The sequence below is a fragment of the Electrona antarctica genome, assembly GCF_951216825.1.
Source record: "Electrona antarctica genome assembly, chromosome: 5".
Classification (NCBI taxonomy): domain Eukaryota; kingdom Metazoa; phylum Chordata; class Actinopteri; order Myctophiformes; family Myctophidae; genus Electrona; species Electrona antarctica.
Window position 1 is genome coordinate 38,011,158 of NC_136810.1, and position 15,769 is coordinate 38,026,926.

Sequence of the window (15,769 nt, forward strand, 5' to 3'; positions counted from 1 at the left end):
TGCTGCTTGAGCCAAAACTGAGAATGTCTAAATCTGAGGAATTGTCCACTGAAAAAGAGATACTATCGTGTTCAACGAGAAGCCAGCAGCACTGTAATTGGTTGTTACCGCCAGATCTGTCACCATGCAAGGCCATCGTGGTCGATTCCCCCACAGAGCGCAGCCCGTTCTGCCAAACACAACACACACTGTAGACCTCCAGGAAACAGGGATGTTAGCTTAACACACTAACTATAGCTGCCTAAATGTTTCTCCTTTATCTCACCTTTCTTTCTGTCTTTCTTTCTCTCTCTCTCTCTCTCTCTCTTTCTCTCTCTGTCTCTCCCCCCCTTTTTTCTGTGTCGCTCACTCTCTTTTTCTTCATTGTCTCTATAATCCTTTTATTTATTTTTGCTCACTCCCCAAAAATGTCTCATCCGAGCTGCGTGGCAGTGCGTCTTGCCCATATTTCCAGTTGATCTCCGGGTGTCAACTCTCTCACAACAGATGGAGTGTGTTGATAAGCCCCCCTCCCCCCCTCCTCTCTAACACTAGAGCCGGCTCCTTTGTTAGGGGCCCCAATCTTCTCGAGGGCCACTGCACGGTCTGTGTTGCTGATAGATGTGTGTGCGCTCAGCGGTGGTGGAGAGAGATACATTACATGAACTTTCCTCACATGGGCGCAATCGTGTCACCGTTTCCACCCCACCCTGACCCCCACCCCACCTCATGTTAGGGAGGATGGCCCTCATTAAAGTTCTCAACGGGCCCAAAAATTATGGCCCGGCCCGACCCTACCCTAACTGGGTCGGCCCGAGGCTCGGCCCGACCCTAACAATTACCATAATGTTAAGCCCGAAGCCCGACAAAAGCCCGACAGAAAAAAAAGAGAGAAAAAAAAAGCAGCGCGACGCGCTGTGAGCTTGTAGATCGGCGTTGCGGCACAGCGGCGCCGTGTCTCAGTGTGAAAGTGAGAACGGAGATCAACGGATTTATCGAAATAAAGGATGTATGTAACTCACGTTAGAATAGGCTATTAATGTTCCATAACTTCCATTTCCAATCATTCTAATGGATTCCATACAGTGGTGGTGCATGGTGACTGACTGGTGAGTAGGCTAAACACGAATAGCAGCTGCAGCTCCCTCCCTTAGTTTCCTCTGAAGTGAAGTTGCTATACGTGTAGCGTGTAGTTATATATCACCATGGATCGTTTGGTGACGTTGATTAATAATTAGGTTTTATTTATCGCAGCCAGCTGGGTTAACGAGACTCAGTGCAACATGACGAAAACCTGACGCTTCTTCAGCTGTGACTATCCGATTGATTTTATAAAATATTTAAGCATATGGCAACTTTGCAAGTTAACTGGTGGTTAGTAGCTCGTTTGGTGCGCAAACCAGAGGGAAACCAGCGGTAGCAAGGCAAGCAAGCAAGTCTCACACCGTTCACTGTTCTCTCTACTGTACTGCCTGCGCGCAGTGCAGGACTGCGGGGCAGGCTGCAATTGCTGCTCTGGCCTCGTACACACATGCCGGACGGACATGATCTGTTCTGTCTGTGTTCATGGCCGCCTCAAGCTCAATGCTTTTCCAATGGAAGTCACGTGGTTTGACATGTGTGTAAGAGGCCTCTGAGTCTGAAATGCCAGTGCGATGCGACCCCCGTCTCCAGTCCTCCTCCTGTCACAAGTGAATCGACTAGCGCAGCCCTCTTCATAATAAATACATACAGTACAACACAATAACATTACACAAATAACAGAATTGCTATTTTTATTATAATAACTCTTTTAAAAAAAGAAAGAAAAAAGAACAAAATCGCGGAAAATCACCGAGCCCGAGGCTCGGCCCGGCCCGACTAATTAGCATAATTGTTTGGGCCCGGCCCGGCCCGAAAACGTCGGGTCGGGCCGGGCCTGGTCGGGCCTGGTCGGGTTCGGGCAGAGTTTGAGAACTTTAGCCCTCATAACCTCACCATCAGTCTCACACACACAAATGTGCCCTCTGCGGAGACGCATGGATGCCCATATTTAAACATCGCACGCACGCACGCACGCACGCACGCACATACACACACACACACACACACACACACACACACACACACACACACACACACACACACACACACACACACACACACACACACGTAAGTGCACGCACACACACACACACACACACACACACACACACACACACACACACACACACACACACACACACACTCAAACACACAGTGCTAAACAGTTGCTGATTGACCATTCATCAGAAACAGCCCTGTATCTCTGCTCTCTAACCCCGAGGGCTTCTCAATTTGTCTGCCTAAATAAACACAAGTCTATTTGTCAGCGTCTGATCCTCTTCAATTTGTGGCTAGCAGTGTGTAGAACAGGGGTGCCCACACTTTTCTGACTTGAGAGCTACTTTCAAAATGACCAGCTCAACAAGATCTACCCACCGAAATAATTATTATACCATTGCTGAAAATAGTTTAAATATGTACCTGAGGGGGCTTCAGAATAGCGTAGCTGGCGTTACAAATGCAGAGCGGGAGAAATGGAATAGGTAGGGGTTTTTATAATTTTATAATTTGTAATGCTACCAACGTTTTTGTGCACAGCAACACTCTTGAAAACGAAATATTGAGCTGATAGGCCATATTTATATCCATCAAGTCACCTTGATTTAAATTAAATATTCTTTAGGCGCATGCCATGTGATCTACAGTATACCTGCACAGCCTTTGTGATCTACTGGTAGATCTCTCACGTGGCGTTGCCTATCATGTTCTCTGGCATGATCTCTGATCTCTGTCACGAAAGGGACCAAATGAGAATAAATGAGGTGAAATGGTGTCTCTCTGACGAGGGACAGCGTACCAGTTTCATCATGAACTGCAAGCGTATGCGGTTCAGTCAGTGTGTGCTGCCTGGTGTGAGTGCCTGTCGTGGTCGATGTGAGTTTTTTTGCGGGCATGCCGGGCAGAAGTTTTTGAACATGATTATATCTGGCCACCTACCATCATTTCCCCCAGCCACACACGCACACTATTTGTCAGAGGTACGTGTGTGCATTTGACATCTCTGGCCCAAGTGTCAAATTTCCTTAGGCGTTTTCCCAAATACAGCTAATATTTGAAACATGTGAGCCATTAATTTAGTTTGGACACTGTTTATGCTGTCCATGGACAGGTTGATGTATGTTATCTATGCTAGAGGGGTGGACAGAGAGGAGTGAGGGCAGAGAGGAGGGAGGACGCGCATTCTTCCGATGCATTCATTCCGTAATTCCTCACCCTTGATTGGCTGGTTAATAAGTAGCTCGATAGGTCATGCGGAATGTGTGGTGATGCAGTTCTATAAGCCAAGCCAAGCCAAGCTATACTGCAATTTTGCACAGCAGAAATTGTTGGACAAATTGGAGAAAATGGCAACGGTATAAATTCACGTTATCAATTAAACTCCCTCCAAAAAAATCGAATGAAAATGTACCTCACTGTTTTTTCCATCTTGTAATTCCTCATACGTGTGGTGTAGTGTGGCCATTACTCAAGTTGAACATGCTTACAAAAAAGTCAATGTCCCTTTACAGAGCATGTGCTGCTTGCTCCATTGATGCTGGCCATTTTTCAGACAGTGTTGACAAATGCGGTACTGCCGGATCTAATGCGGCGTGAAGCCCCAGGCAAGACCCGTCCCATTTATTATGGCACATAAAAGAGGAGCTGACGGGGTCATCGGGCTAACGCTGAAACTATTAGCCAGAATCATTTAGGTAAAGAATTTAAAAAGCGAGAGAGTATAAGAATGAAAGAACTGGCATGGTTTTACCATGTGAAAGGAGGAAGAGGTGCCAGAGACGGATAGAGAAAGCGCCTGTGAGAGAGAGAAACCCGTGAAAGAGCAACAGTTGTCTGAAGGATGGTAGAATGTCGGCGTTTTGTTGGCCTGACCTTTTGTTTTGAGCAAACAGATTTAGACGCGACACAAAGGGAAAGTGGGCAACCGGCAACAGCTGATAGGTCTGGTTGAAGAGAGAGGCATGCCTATAGGGAGCCATGGTGAAACAGCTGAATGAATGCTCACAGCCGAGATGGTGTGTACATATCCTGCTAGGGGTTAGAATAGACTTTACCCTGGCTGTGTGAACTCACCACACACGCACACACATGTGCACAGACACACGTACAGTACTCAGTAACATGTACTGCACGAAGTGTCCTTGAGCGAGGCACAGGAACTACTCCTGATGAGCAGCTTGGTGCCTTGCATGGTTACTTCCACCGCAGTTCTGCTGTCGTGTGCATAGGTGAATGTCATACACTTTCTAAAGTGCTTTGGAGAAAAACACTATTTAAAAAATGAACCATTTACGTTTTACGCATGCACACACACACACACACACACACACACACACACACACACACACACACACACACACACACACACACACACACACACACACACACACACCACAGAGACACCACACGCCACATCAGCACCTCCCTAGCGTGACCCTTGACTGATGTTCTCCTTTCCTCTACCAGGAACATAGACCAGACTGAGAGCGCTCTCTCTCTCGCCTCACCATGAAGACAGATGACTCCGAACGGAGTCACCAGAGAGGTGGAGGGAGGAGCCAACAGGCACCATCCCACCCAGCAGGGATACCGTTGATGGGACTGATGTTGCTGCTGGCCACCCTCCCTGCTGAGGCTAGCATCCAGCAGAGTGTCCCCAGAGTCAAACTCAGCTACAAAGGTACGAGTTGAAATACTGGACATTTTGGATGTATTTAGGATTTAAAATGAAACATTAAAAGTCTTAGAAATGTAACATCATTCACGGGTGGTGTGGTTAAGATAACCGTGTTGACTTTTTTTTTCTTTCTTTTTTTTTGCTCAGTTGGTCTGTCTCTCTCTCTCTCTCTCTCTCTCTCTCTCTTTCTCTTTCTCTCTCTCTCTCTCTCTCTCTCTGTTGCACTCTCTTTATGCATGTCTTAAGTACCAGGTCTTATTACTTAACTTAAGACCTGGAGGCGTGATCAATGCCATTTGTCTATTCTGAGTGGCCAAACAGCATTGACCACGCCTCCAGGTCTTAAGTTAAGTAACAAGACCTGGTACTTAAGACACGCATAATACTGCCCTTTGTCTCTCTCAGGTATTAAAGTTCTCAGTTGCTGATTGTGTGTGTGGCACACCCGAAATAGGCGATACAAGCTATGAGCTTGCTATTTTGGGTGCATGTCATGGCACAGACCCAAGAATATATCATGCATAAGTTTAACCTCTCTCTCTCTCTCTCTCTCTCTCTCTCTCTCTCTCTCTCTCTCTCTCTCTCCAGAAGGAAAGGGAAACAGAAGGAGATAAACACACATTAATGTGTGATTAAAGTAAATGGGGTTTAAAACAGGACTGTAAAACAGAGTGAGAGATTTAAGGCTGCCAGTTGGGTTAATATGCTAACCCCCCCTACTAATTCTTCTGTCACCGACTCCTGATGGACCTGTGAATGTTCTCTGGGCTTCTCTCGTATAAAAAAAGAAAAGTACGGAATCCCTTAATCCTCCATGGTGATGTAAATCTTCATTGCGTAAACCTGCAGTCAGGTTTACGCTTTGACATATTTATGTCGGCACTGACCGAATGGCAAATATTTGTTTTTAAATAAATATGCAGCTGATGTATTGTGGTGATATATTTCTGCGTTAATGTACACACACTCAGTGTGCATTTCATTCTGATGCTCCCGGCTCCCGGGACCCTGTCTGTTGTTCAGTCTGTCATAGTGTGTGTATATCAGCCTGTCCCAGTCTACGGTGGCAGTGTGCATGGTGCCATATGTGTTCAGTGTTAAGTCAACGCAGTCTGTTTGCTTTGTGACACCATGGGAAAGATATGTTATTGGTCCCCTAAAGCCTATTCCAAACTCGGGTGCAAACTCTCCATCCATCACTGGCCACAATACAAACTCTTCATTTTTTTCGAAAGAAGAGGGCCGATCTGAGCACTCAAAAAGAAAAAAGGAGAGAGCGGGTGTAAAATCAGGGTACTTTATTCATATCAAAAAGGATAAAAATCCAACATGTTTCGACCCACTGGTCTTCATCAGGGCAAGTATAAAGCAAGCAAACAAACACTGGTCCATATATAGGCCTACGTGAGACAGGCTAGTCAGGCAATCTTGTCCTGGCCCGCCCTCTCCTTTTTAACCTTTTTGCGTGCTCGGATGGCTCATTTTCTTTCAAGTTTTAGTCTCGTTGATCCTAGAAGCACCAACCGTATGTTTCTAACTCAACGTGTAGTCGTGTACCTCCACTGAGCACCTGGTTGTTCTCTCATTTTTTTACTCGTCGTGCGTGAGCCTGATTTATTCTTCGTCATGCGACGGAGTATAAATTAAGCCTTTAAAGTAGCGCCTAATACGAAGCACGCAAATGAACCGTACGGCCCTGCTCCGTGAAATTGAATCCATGCTGTGACCTAAAAAGTAAACTTGCTCTGACTGCAACCTCCCGACTCGACGGTCGACGGCCTCCCAAACCCAGCAGGTCTGAAAATAGATGCACATTTACGTCCTAAGCGTCCATTGCCGTCCAACATAAATATGTTTAAGTAGCAGCAGGGAATAATGGAGTTAGTGTTTATTCAGCAGTTCAGGCCAACGTCTAAGCTCTGTGTGGTTTGTCCCATTTCATGTTGGTTCAAAAGCAGAGAACTCGATAAAACAAAGATGATTATTTGTTCATTTCACATATGATTGCACACTAATGGACCCAACGTTCCCAGACAAATTTGTTTCTCCATTATTCTATTTGGAATGTTCCTCAACAGTGAGGAACTTGAATTTCTGTGCCGAGAGGTGTTCTACTGTATATCGCCCATTCATTTGTGAGAAAAGGCCATCGAAGCAAGTAAAAGTTGCACGCGGACCTCATGGGCGCTACAGCAACAATCTCCATGTTTGGCGCTTGCAGTGTGGTTGACCGAAGTGCAGAAGAATCCATCCAAAGTGAAATCATGTCTGGCCCGGTGCACACATCATGCGTATATATACGTCTTGTCATCGTCTCGTCAGGACACGCTCTTCAAAAGCCAGCACCCGCCAGTGGGGATCATGCACTTCAAACATCACATCAGCCGCCTATGGAAACAAGGCTCACGGTGAGTGAAGGGCCCAGTGATCAAAGTGTGGAATCATCCCTGATTGAGTGAACACCTCCAAAACAACCGTGTGGACCTAGAGACGGATGAACTTTCCTCTGGATAACCCTGCATGTCTCACCAGTAGAATCTTTTAAGAGCTGTCCAAGTTCAGGATTTTTCAGTAGACATGACGTTGCAAAATTTGGCAACGAGCCTTTGAAAGTTTCAATATTTCGTGTGTGGGCTGTGCCTACATAGAAAGCAGAATCATCTGGTCTTAATGTAAATATTTTCATTATGCAGCTCTGCGCAGTTGTTTTTCATGCCTTTGTTCTTGACGTGCAATGAGAGGAACAACGTTCGACCACATGTGCACATATGTATATGAATATAGGCTCTGTGGCCTATAGGCTATATTAGACCCATAAACCATGGCTCAGAAATCATAGGCTATATAGGAGGAGACAAATAAGATGAAATGCGGCTTCTTCCTGTGAACTCGTTTCAATCAGCTGTTCAATAATAACTCATACTGCATAGGTTGACCTCCATCCGGCATACCGGTTTGCTTGTAGATATGAATTACATGCAGTAAATCCTGTTTCGTAACATATGGAACATTTCGAAGCATGGGTAAAAGGGAGGGAGTGGCATTCACTCTAAATTCTTTATTTTATGTACTACAGTAAATGCAGAGTGAATTATTAGAATATATAGGCTGCCATATTGTTTGAAATGAGACCAAATACATTTATCATATACTGCCTGTTCTTAAACCAGGCCAGGACAACGGCCTGGTTTGACATCAGAGGCTATAGCACATGTCAGCTGCCTGTAACGTTACATTGTTTATTTTTCTGAAACCGTGGACTGAACATCTTACACTCAATATTCATAACAGAGCCAGTCTGTGTGCTCATATGGAACATGGCAACAGGTCTGTCGTCTCAACTTTGCCTGAATGCAGAGGGCTCCAATTTCACAACAGCTACATCTAATAAATAATATGCTAATGTATGTTAAAACCTTTGTCCCGAGGACATGAGATTGATCCATACACTGCATCATTAGAGTTGTTGTCTGTATAGATCATGCATAACAGAAAAGGTATAGCATCATGTGGCTTGATCGAGGCCTAGTTTTCAACATCAGTAGCCACTGATTCCTCCTTACTCAAACCAGTGGACGATCGAGTGCTCTCGATCAGGAGATCCAACATTGAAACTATCAAACTAATGAAGAGCCTGAGGGTTCTCCTCACCGATGAAAGGTGTGCAGCTCTAAGCTATGGGCTAACGGCTCAGATGGCCGTTTCAATGGGCTCACAGTGCTAGGTGTTTACAGAACAGATTAGCGTTAACCAAAGGCTAGCACGGCTAATCTCTCTGTGAGGTTTAGCATGAGAGGGCACGGGGGGATATGTGTGTGTGTTTGTGTGGGTGTGTGTAGGCCATGCGCATGTGGAGGGGGTGAAAGATATGAGCATGCGGGGGTGATGTGTGTGAGCGTGTGTATAGGAGGAGGTATTAAGCCATGGCTGCGTAGGGTGGGGGGTCCCTAGAAGTTCAAATATTGAAGGTTAGTAACCTCACCGATCCTTCACGCGGAGAGGGCAATCACAATGTCAATCCTTTCAGAAAGACTCCCACTGGACCCCCCCACACTGGGCCAGTGTTTACTCTAGGCATGTTGCTATACTGCCGCAGTGAATGGAGTCTGGTGATTGCAGAGATTTCCTCAGATCAAGGACACGGGGGTCTGTGTTGAGAATGAAGTCCGCACTGAGCTCCCACAAAACTCACCATCTGTGAATAATGGACCCTTGAAGTTGAGGACCAAAGGCCCCTGTTTACCACAAATGAAAACATATTGTCATATATTGTTAATTTGTGAATTTAACATGTGTGTGTGTGTGTGCGTGCGTGCGTGCGTGCGTGCGTGCGTGCGTGTGTGTGTGTGTGTGTGTGTGTGTGTGCGAGTGCACACGTGTGTGTGTGTGTGTGTGTAATTGGACATTTCCCGAATTCTGTATGTTTTTTCTTTTAAATATCAAATCATATTTTTGCCATATAAGTCATAAGATAGATTTACATCATACCTTAGCTTAGAGTCACAAGATGAGGTATTCAAGAATCCCTATAGCTTGCCCTGACCTGCATCTCAGATCACGGTTTAATCTCACATTGGTCTTGACAGTTACTGTATATTCCGTAGCAACTGCTCATAATGTTCCGTCAACTGCAGGCGAGGTCTTGCTAGGGGCAATAAGGGTGTTGTGATGTGGTTTTAGAAACACTATCAGCCCATGAATCTAAATCTCCCTCATTTGCTTTTCACCAGCTTGCCAATCAAAGAAAGATATTTTCTTCATTGTTATTATTGTAGCTATGATGATGACACCTTGATGATACCTGCTAATGCCCCCATTGAACATGTGTGATACTGAATCCTATTTTGTCTGTCTGCCTGTCATTGTGTGTAGCAGAGGTGTTGAACCACAGAGGATTAGACTGTTTTTTAGCCAAGCCAGGGCATGCTTCATCTTCACGCAGAGGCCACATGAGGCTCTGCATCAATAAGACAACTTTGGCAGAATCTGCAAAATATTTTCTCTTCACCTAGGTTGTTAATCGTGTTGCGGGTTGCGGGTTCGATTCCCAATCCCGACGACCTTTGCTGCATGTCACCCCCCATCTCTCTCCCCATTTCCTGTCATTCTACTGTATAATATCAATAAAGCAATAAAGGCAGAAAATACCCCAAACATATAAATCAATACAAAATGATCTGTGTACACAAACTGCAATGGTTCAATGATGTCTTTCTTTGTCTCTGTATGTGTCTCTTTGTCTCTCTGTCTTTTGTCTCTGCATGTGCCTCTCCATCAGAGTTGGTAAATGGTGGCAGTGTGTCTGTGTTCCTCGGACCCTCTGATGGCCTCCACTCGCACACTCTGCTTCTGGATGAGGAGAGGGGTCGTCTTCTTCTGGGGGCCAAGGACCACGTTTATCTGCTGGACCCTGACAACCTGGCCAGGAGCCCCAGAAAGGTACAGTACTGATGATGAGAAAGGCTCAAATGTATCACTTACACAGGGCTCCATTGGCCTATATAGACTGAAAGCACATTCACTTTAGATCAGCAAAACCCAGACCTAAAAATAAGTACAACACAAGAAAAGTCCACTTTTGGTGTCAGATTAGGTCACTATGGCTGCACTCAAGAGGTTGTTTAAGTAGTAGTTGTTTAAAATGTTTATGCTGTGTTCACATGGGCAGATGCAAAGATACCAAGTCTACCATTCATTCTCAATGGAAGTCAGTGACATGAAGATGCAAAGATACATCCGATGTCTGTAGCTACTGCAAAAGCCACAACAGCTACAAAGCTACATAAAAGTTGAGCTAGTTTCGACCTCACCTACAAAGATACAAACCTACAAATATGCTGTGTAGCTTTATATCTTTGTATATTTTGTCAGTATATCTGCCAGTGTGAACGCAGCATCAGAGTCACCCTTCCGACATAAGGGAGATTCTGGAAGAGATTCAAGTCTGAACAGCTGAGTTGGGAGTGTCTCCCCTGCGGACAGTAACTGTCCCGATCCTCAGGCATGCAGACTCATGCTTAATGGAGTCACCCGAGACATCCCAATAACCTCAGCTATGCGTGCTGAATGGCTCATTATGAGAGAGCACCACTTAAGTTCTCATCATGGCACTTAAACATGTCTGGCAATCAGCAGAGGGCATAAGGTCTTATATGCCAGGTATTATATTCTTTCCAGTGCCCCGTGAATGAGGAATGCAATCAGTCATGTATTGTTTTTGGAGAAGCACCCATTCACCATTCAGTCAACAACAATAATGCAACTGATCTGTCTGCTTGGTGAAGGCCAAAGGTCATGATCTCGGACTGCTACTTTCTCCTCATGCCGCGTTTGTACGCCTTTCAAACATGAAGGCACTCACATGCACGTACATAACAGCATGTATACGCACACACAGACTCTCGCGCGCACACGCCACAGGATTCGGAGGGAACCCATATGTTAAAGTTTGTGGATGCGAGTGTGTGTTTACGCAGCTGCGGTTGATCCGCGAGCGAGACGACATAATGTTTATTTGATCTTTATCTTGTTGCCTTAACTCTTAGGCCTGCTCTTAAAGTGTTGCATTTCTGTTGCCTCTCTGGTCACCGATACCGATGCCGGGGGGAGATAGCCATATATATACGTCCAATTCTCCTCTTCTCTGGTCACCGATACGATGCCGGGGGGAGATATACGTCTAATTCTCCAAATGCTTTCTGAAATTGACATTGAACCTGATAAACAGTCGGAGACCGGTTCGTTACGGAGCCTACCTACAGTGTTCCCCCAGGCACAGAAAAAGCAAGTCAATTAGTATCCTATTACGTTGTGTGTGTGGCCTTATTCCAGGTAGATACATGCCAACAGCATGATGCAATGAAGTCAATCTTATTCCAGGTACGTAGATACAGGCCATCAGCATGATGCAATGAAGTCAATCTTATTCCGGGTACGTAGATACAGGCCATCAGCATGATGCAATGAAGTCAATCTTATTCCAGGTACGTAGATACAGGCCATCAGCATGATGCAATGAAGTCAATCTTATTCCAGGTACGTAGATACAGGCCATCAGCATGATGCAATGAAGTCAATCTTATTCCAGGTAGATACATGCCATCAGCATGATGCAATGAAGTACATCTTTAAACTGCGGTCAGTGCATGGTGAGAGTATATTTACTTAAGGTCTGTACTTAACTCTTATGATGCCATCAACAGGAAAACAAGATTGATTTGATTATGCACAGGTAGCCATAAACGAGAAGGTGAGATTTGATTAATCCAGAATTAATAATAATATTTTTACCCTATTTTAGCTTCCGTCGCTAGCCCCCTTAGGGCTTCCAAGGTAGAAACGTCCAAAATCATAATCCTCGGTGCACGCGCCCGCAGTCTTTAGTGCTTTTAGGGCTCATACTGGTATAAAGTACCATAGTATATGTTCGGAGCTTAATAAAACATTAATTCGAGCTGCCGCTAAACATATCAATGGATCAATCTCTAAAACATGGCCGTGACCCATAGTAGAACATGGACGACTAACACTTCCGGTTCAAAACACCATTACATGGCTCTTCTTCTTTGCTTATTTCGTGCATTTCACTGACACTGCATGGGCACTCATCGCCCCCTATGGTAACCAGCGTTCAGTAAAGACTTTTAGGTATTTGTATACTTGAGTAATACTTTGACTTCTACTCCAATCTCAATGAGAAATATTGTATTTTTATTTATTTATTCCACTACAATTGTTTTATTAAACTTTAGTTATTAGTCACTTTGTAGATTTAGATTATTATTACAAAACATACATTAATCACTTCAGCCCTATATACATTTTGGCCATTTTAAAAATAGCCAATCTACAAGCTCACAGCTTGTAGATCTGCTATTTTCAAAAGTTTTATATACATTGGAAAACTTGAAATGAGACATTCTGCATAATGAGTATTACTTTTGCTTTACGACAAGCACAATTTGATGCCAATACTTTAGCACTTTTACTCAGGTACATTTTTAATTCTAAGTTATTATTCTAAAATATTAATATTTACAGAGTATTTCTATATTCTATATTGCAGTATTGAACTCAAATGTTCAATACATTTGAAGTCAGTGGTGGGAATACTTTTCCCACCACTGACTTCGGCCTGTGCAATCTCCACACAGGCTGTTGAGAAACTAGGCCATTGATCACTTTCATGTAATGTAGATCTGAGTCGGAAATCTGGCTAATGCTAAAGTCCTCTCACAAGCCTCGCACTGTGCTCGATCAATACATCAAACCATGAGACTGATTTTCTTTATGAAGTATGGAATCATGAGACGTAGTGTGCGTGTGTGTGTGTGTGTGTGTGTGTGTGTGTGTGTGTGTGTGTGTGTGTGTGTGTGTGTGTGTGTGTGTGTGTGCGTGTGCACATGCGTGTGCGTGTGCCCACGCACGCATACTTACATGTTGGTGTGTGTGTTTGCATGCATGCATGAAGCTCTGTTGACCCATGAGCGAGTTTGGCGATAGCTCCCCTTGGTAGGATTTAGGGGTGAACACGCTAAGCACATAAGCCTGTTATCACACATGTGTGAACGTGGCGGGGTACACAGAGGGGACAGACGGCGTTATCCCCTCCATTATTCCCCTTAATGCCAATGACTGGAGGTGTTAATTGTTGTGCGAGTGGGATCACTGGAAGAGTAATCTGCACAACCTCAAAGATGAGAGAGAGAGAGAGAGAGAGAGAGAGTAGTGTGTAGACTAGCGAATTTAGTCCCTCTCTCTCTCTCTCTCTCTCACACACACACACACACACACACACACACACACACACACACACACACACACACACACACACACACACACACACACACACACACAGACACACATGCGCGCACACACACACACACACACACACACACACACACACACACACACACACACACACACACACACACACACACACACACACACACACACACACACACACACACACTTTGCCTTTTTGTCTCCACCAGGCCGAAGGCATGGGGAGAGAGTATGTTTTGCACTCCGTCCGTCCGTCCATGTGTCTGTCCGTCCGTCCGTCCGTCCGTCTGTGAACAGCTAATCTCCGGCACCGTTAACCCGGTCGATGCCAAACTTTGCACACACACTCCCTGGATGCCAACGAGTCTGCCCCAACATTTCCAGAATGGCCTGTAGTGCCACCAGGAGGCCGACTTTTGAAAAACATTTTTTTTGATATTACTCCTCCAGATTCTGTCCAAAGATCCTGCATCGTTACACTGTATCTAGTCATGTGTTCAAGATGGATCTGTCCGACATTTCATATTCCATCCTAATTGGCTAACATTGGCTTTCAAAGTTTGTAGGATTGGCACTTTTGAAACAAAAAGCCTCAAATCATGAACGCAGCGTGCATGCAATTTACGTGAAATCTATCAGACTTTCCTACTAGGCTGAGGAATATATCCCACCCTTTTCACATTGTTTTTTATTTATTTTTATTTTAATTTTTTTTTACAATTTTGAAAAACATTTTGAAATTGTTCAATTAGCTGATCTACATTGACACGTTGTGAGCTTGTAGATCGGCTATTTGAACTATTCAGAAATGGCAAAGAAGTTTAGGATATGGGTTAAGGCACTCGCGAAAACAGGGCCCTGTGACAGTGTCTCTCTCTCGCTCTCTCTTTACACTCTTCCCCTTCTCTGTCACTCGCTCTTTGCATATTAAACTGGATATTCAAAGCCCCACATCTGTGCCTGCCTATAGTGTTGCGAATGATCGAACGTGTTTCTTGTAACTCACAGAGTCTCCCTTCATTTATCTGCTCTCAGATCAGCTGGCCTGCTTCCCGGGACCGAGTGGAGATGTGTAAACTGGCGGGAAAAAATGCAAATGTAAGTCTCCAGGGGAAAAGAAGACCAGAGGGTAATATATCTAGCAGTTTGCAGAGCACTGTTGAGCTGGAGTAATAAGAACGGAATCAGACTTTCTTTTTGGTTTCTCTTGGCTCTGTCTCCCTCTCCCTCCTCCTTGCCTCCCAGTTGGAGTGTGCTAACTTTATCAGGGTGCTCCACAACTACAACCGTACACATGTCTACGGCTGCGGGACAGGCGCCTTCCACCCGAGCTGTGCTTTCATCGAGATCACGGGCCACAGAGAGGTATGTCGCTGTCTGGAGGAAACCACATAACTCCATTTTGTTTTTGTTTTTTTCATAAATCAATACTATAGAGCGTCGCAGTCCTGCCCCCTACCAGGGCCCAGGAAATTATTCTCCGTTCATTTTCCTCATAGACATTTCAATAAGTATTTATTTGAAGACCTTTTAAGCCTCGAACAAAGCCAACTTGTCACTTGTCGTGACAAATCATGACAACAAACCAATTTTTTCGGGCAGAACAAATAATTAGAAAGAAGAAGAAAACGGCAGGTTACAACACTTTTTTGTTGTTTTTCTTCTTTGTAACTATTTGTTTGGTCCAAAATATTGTGTTTGTTGTCATGATTTGTCACAACTCGAGTTGGCTTTGTACGACGCTTATAAGGTCTTTAAATAAATACATTTTGAAATGTCTATGGAAAAAATGCATTGGGAATTATTTCCTGGGCCTGGCGTCGTCATGAAAGGGGGCGGGACTGCGACGCTCTATTGAACACCCTTTATGTCTGTGTGTTGGCTATACAAATTTGGAACCAATGAAGTATTAAAAAGTGCTTTGGACAAAACCTTTTAACTCCATTGGAACCTCAAACTGTCTGCCAAAACAGCTAACTGCACAACCTCTCCCCCTCTCATGCAAGTAATTAACAATATATAAAGTCACAATACCAACTTTCATGAGGCAGACAGGCAGTATTGCTTTGTCTTAAAACAAATATAAGGGTTTCTTCATCTCCTGAACAAAAAATATATATTTTTCATTTCCTGAAAAAAATTGATTTCCACGCAACTCCACTTATTGTTAGGAATTTGCTTTTCAGCATCCTCATAAAGACATTCTATCGCACATTCTTCTCAATGGTGGACAGTGCATTGGGTTGC

General features: G+C 44.4%; 1 protein-coding gene across 1 annotated transcript in view; it reads left to right on the plus strand.

Moving 5' to 3' along the window:
* Positions 1–4,558: 4,558 nt before the first annotated feature.
* Positions 4,559–15,769, plus strand: part of sema3d (sema domain, immunoglobulin domain (Ig), short basic domain, secreted, (semaphorin) 3D) — a 48,118-nt gene continuing 36,907 nt past the window's right edge. Inside the window, exons 1-4 of the mRNA XM_079501627.1 lie at positions 4,559–4,741; positions 10,017–10,177; positions 14,558–14,620; positions 14,768–14,887. Coding sequence (XP_079357753.1) covers positions 4,570–4,741; positions 10,017–10,177; positions 14,558–14,620; positions 14,768–14,887 — 516 coding nt within the window. The 5' untranslated portion in view covers positions 4,559–4,569. The remainder of the gene's footprint in view (positions 4,742–10,016; positions 10,178–14,557; positions 14,621–14,767; positions 14,888–15,769) is intronic.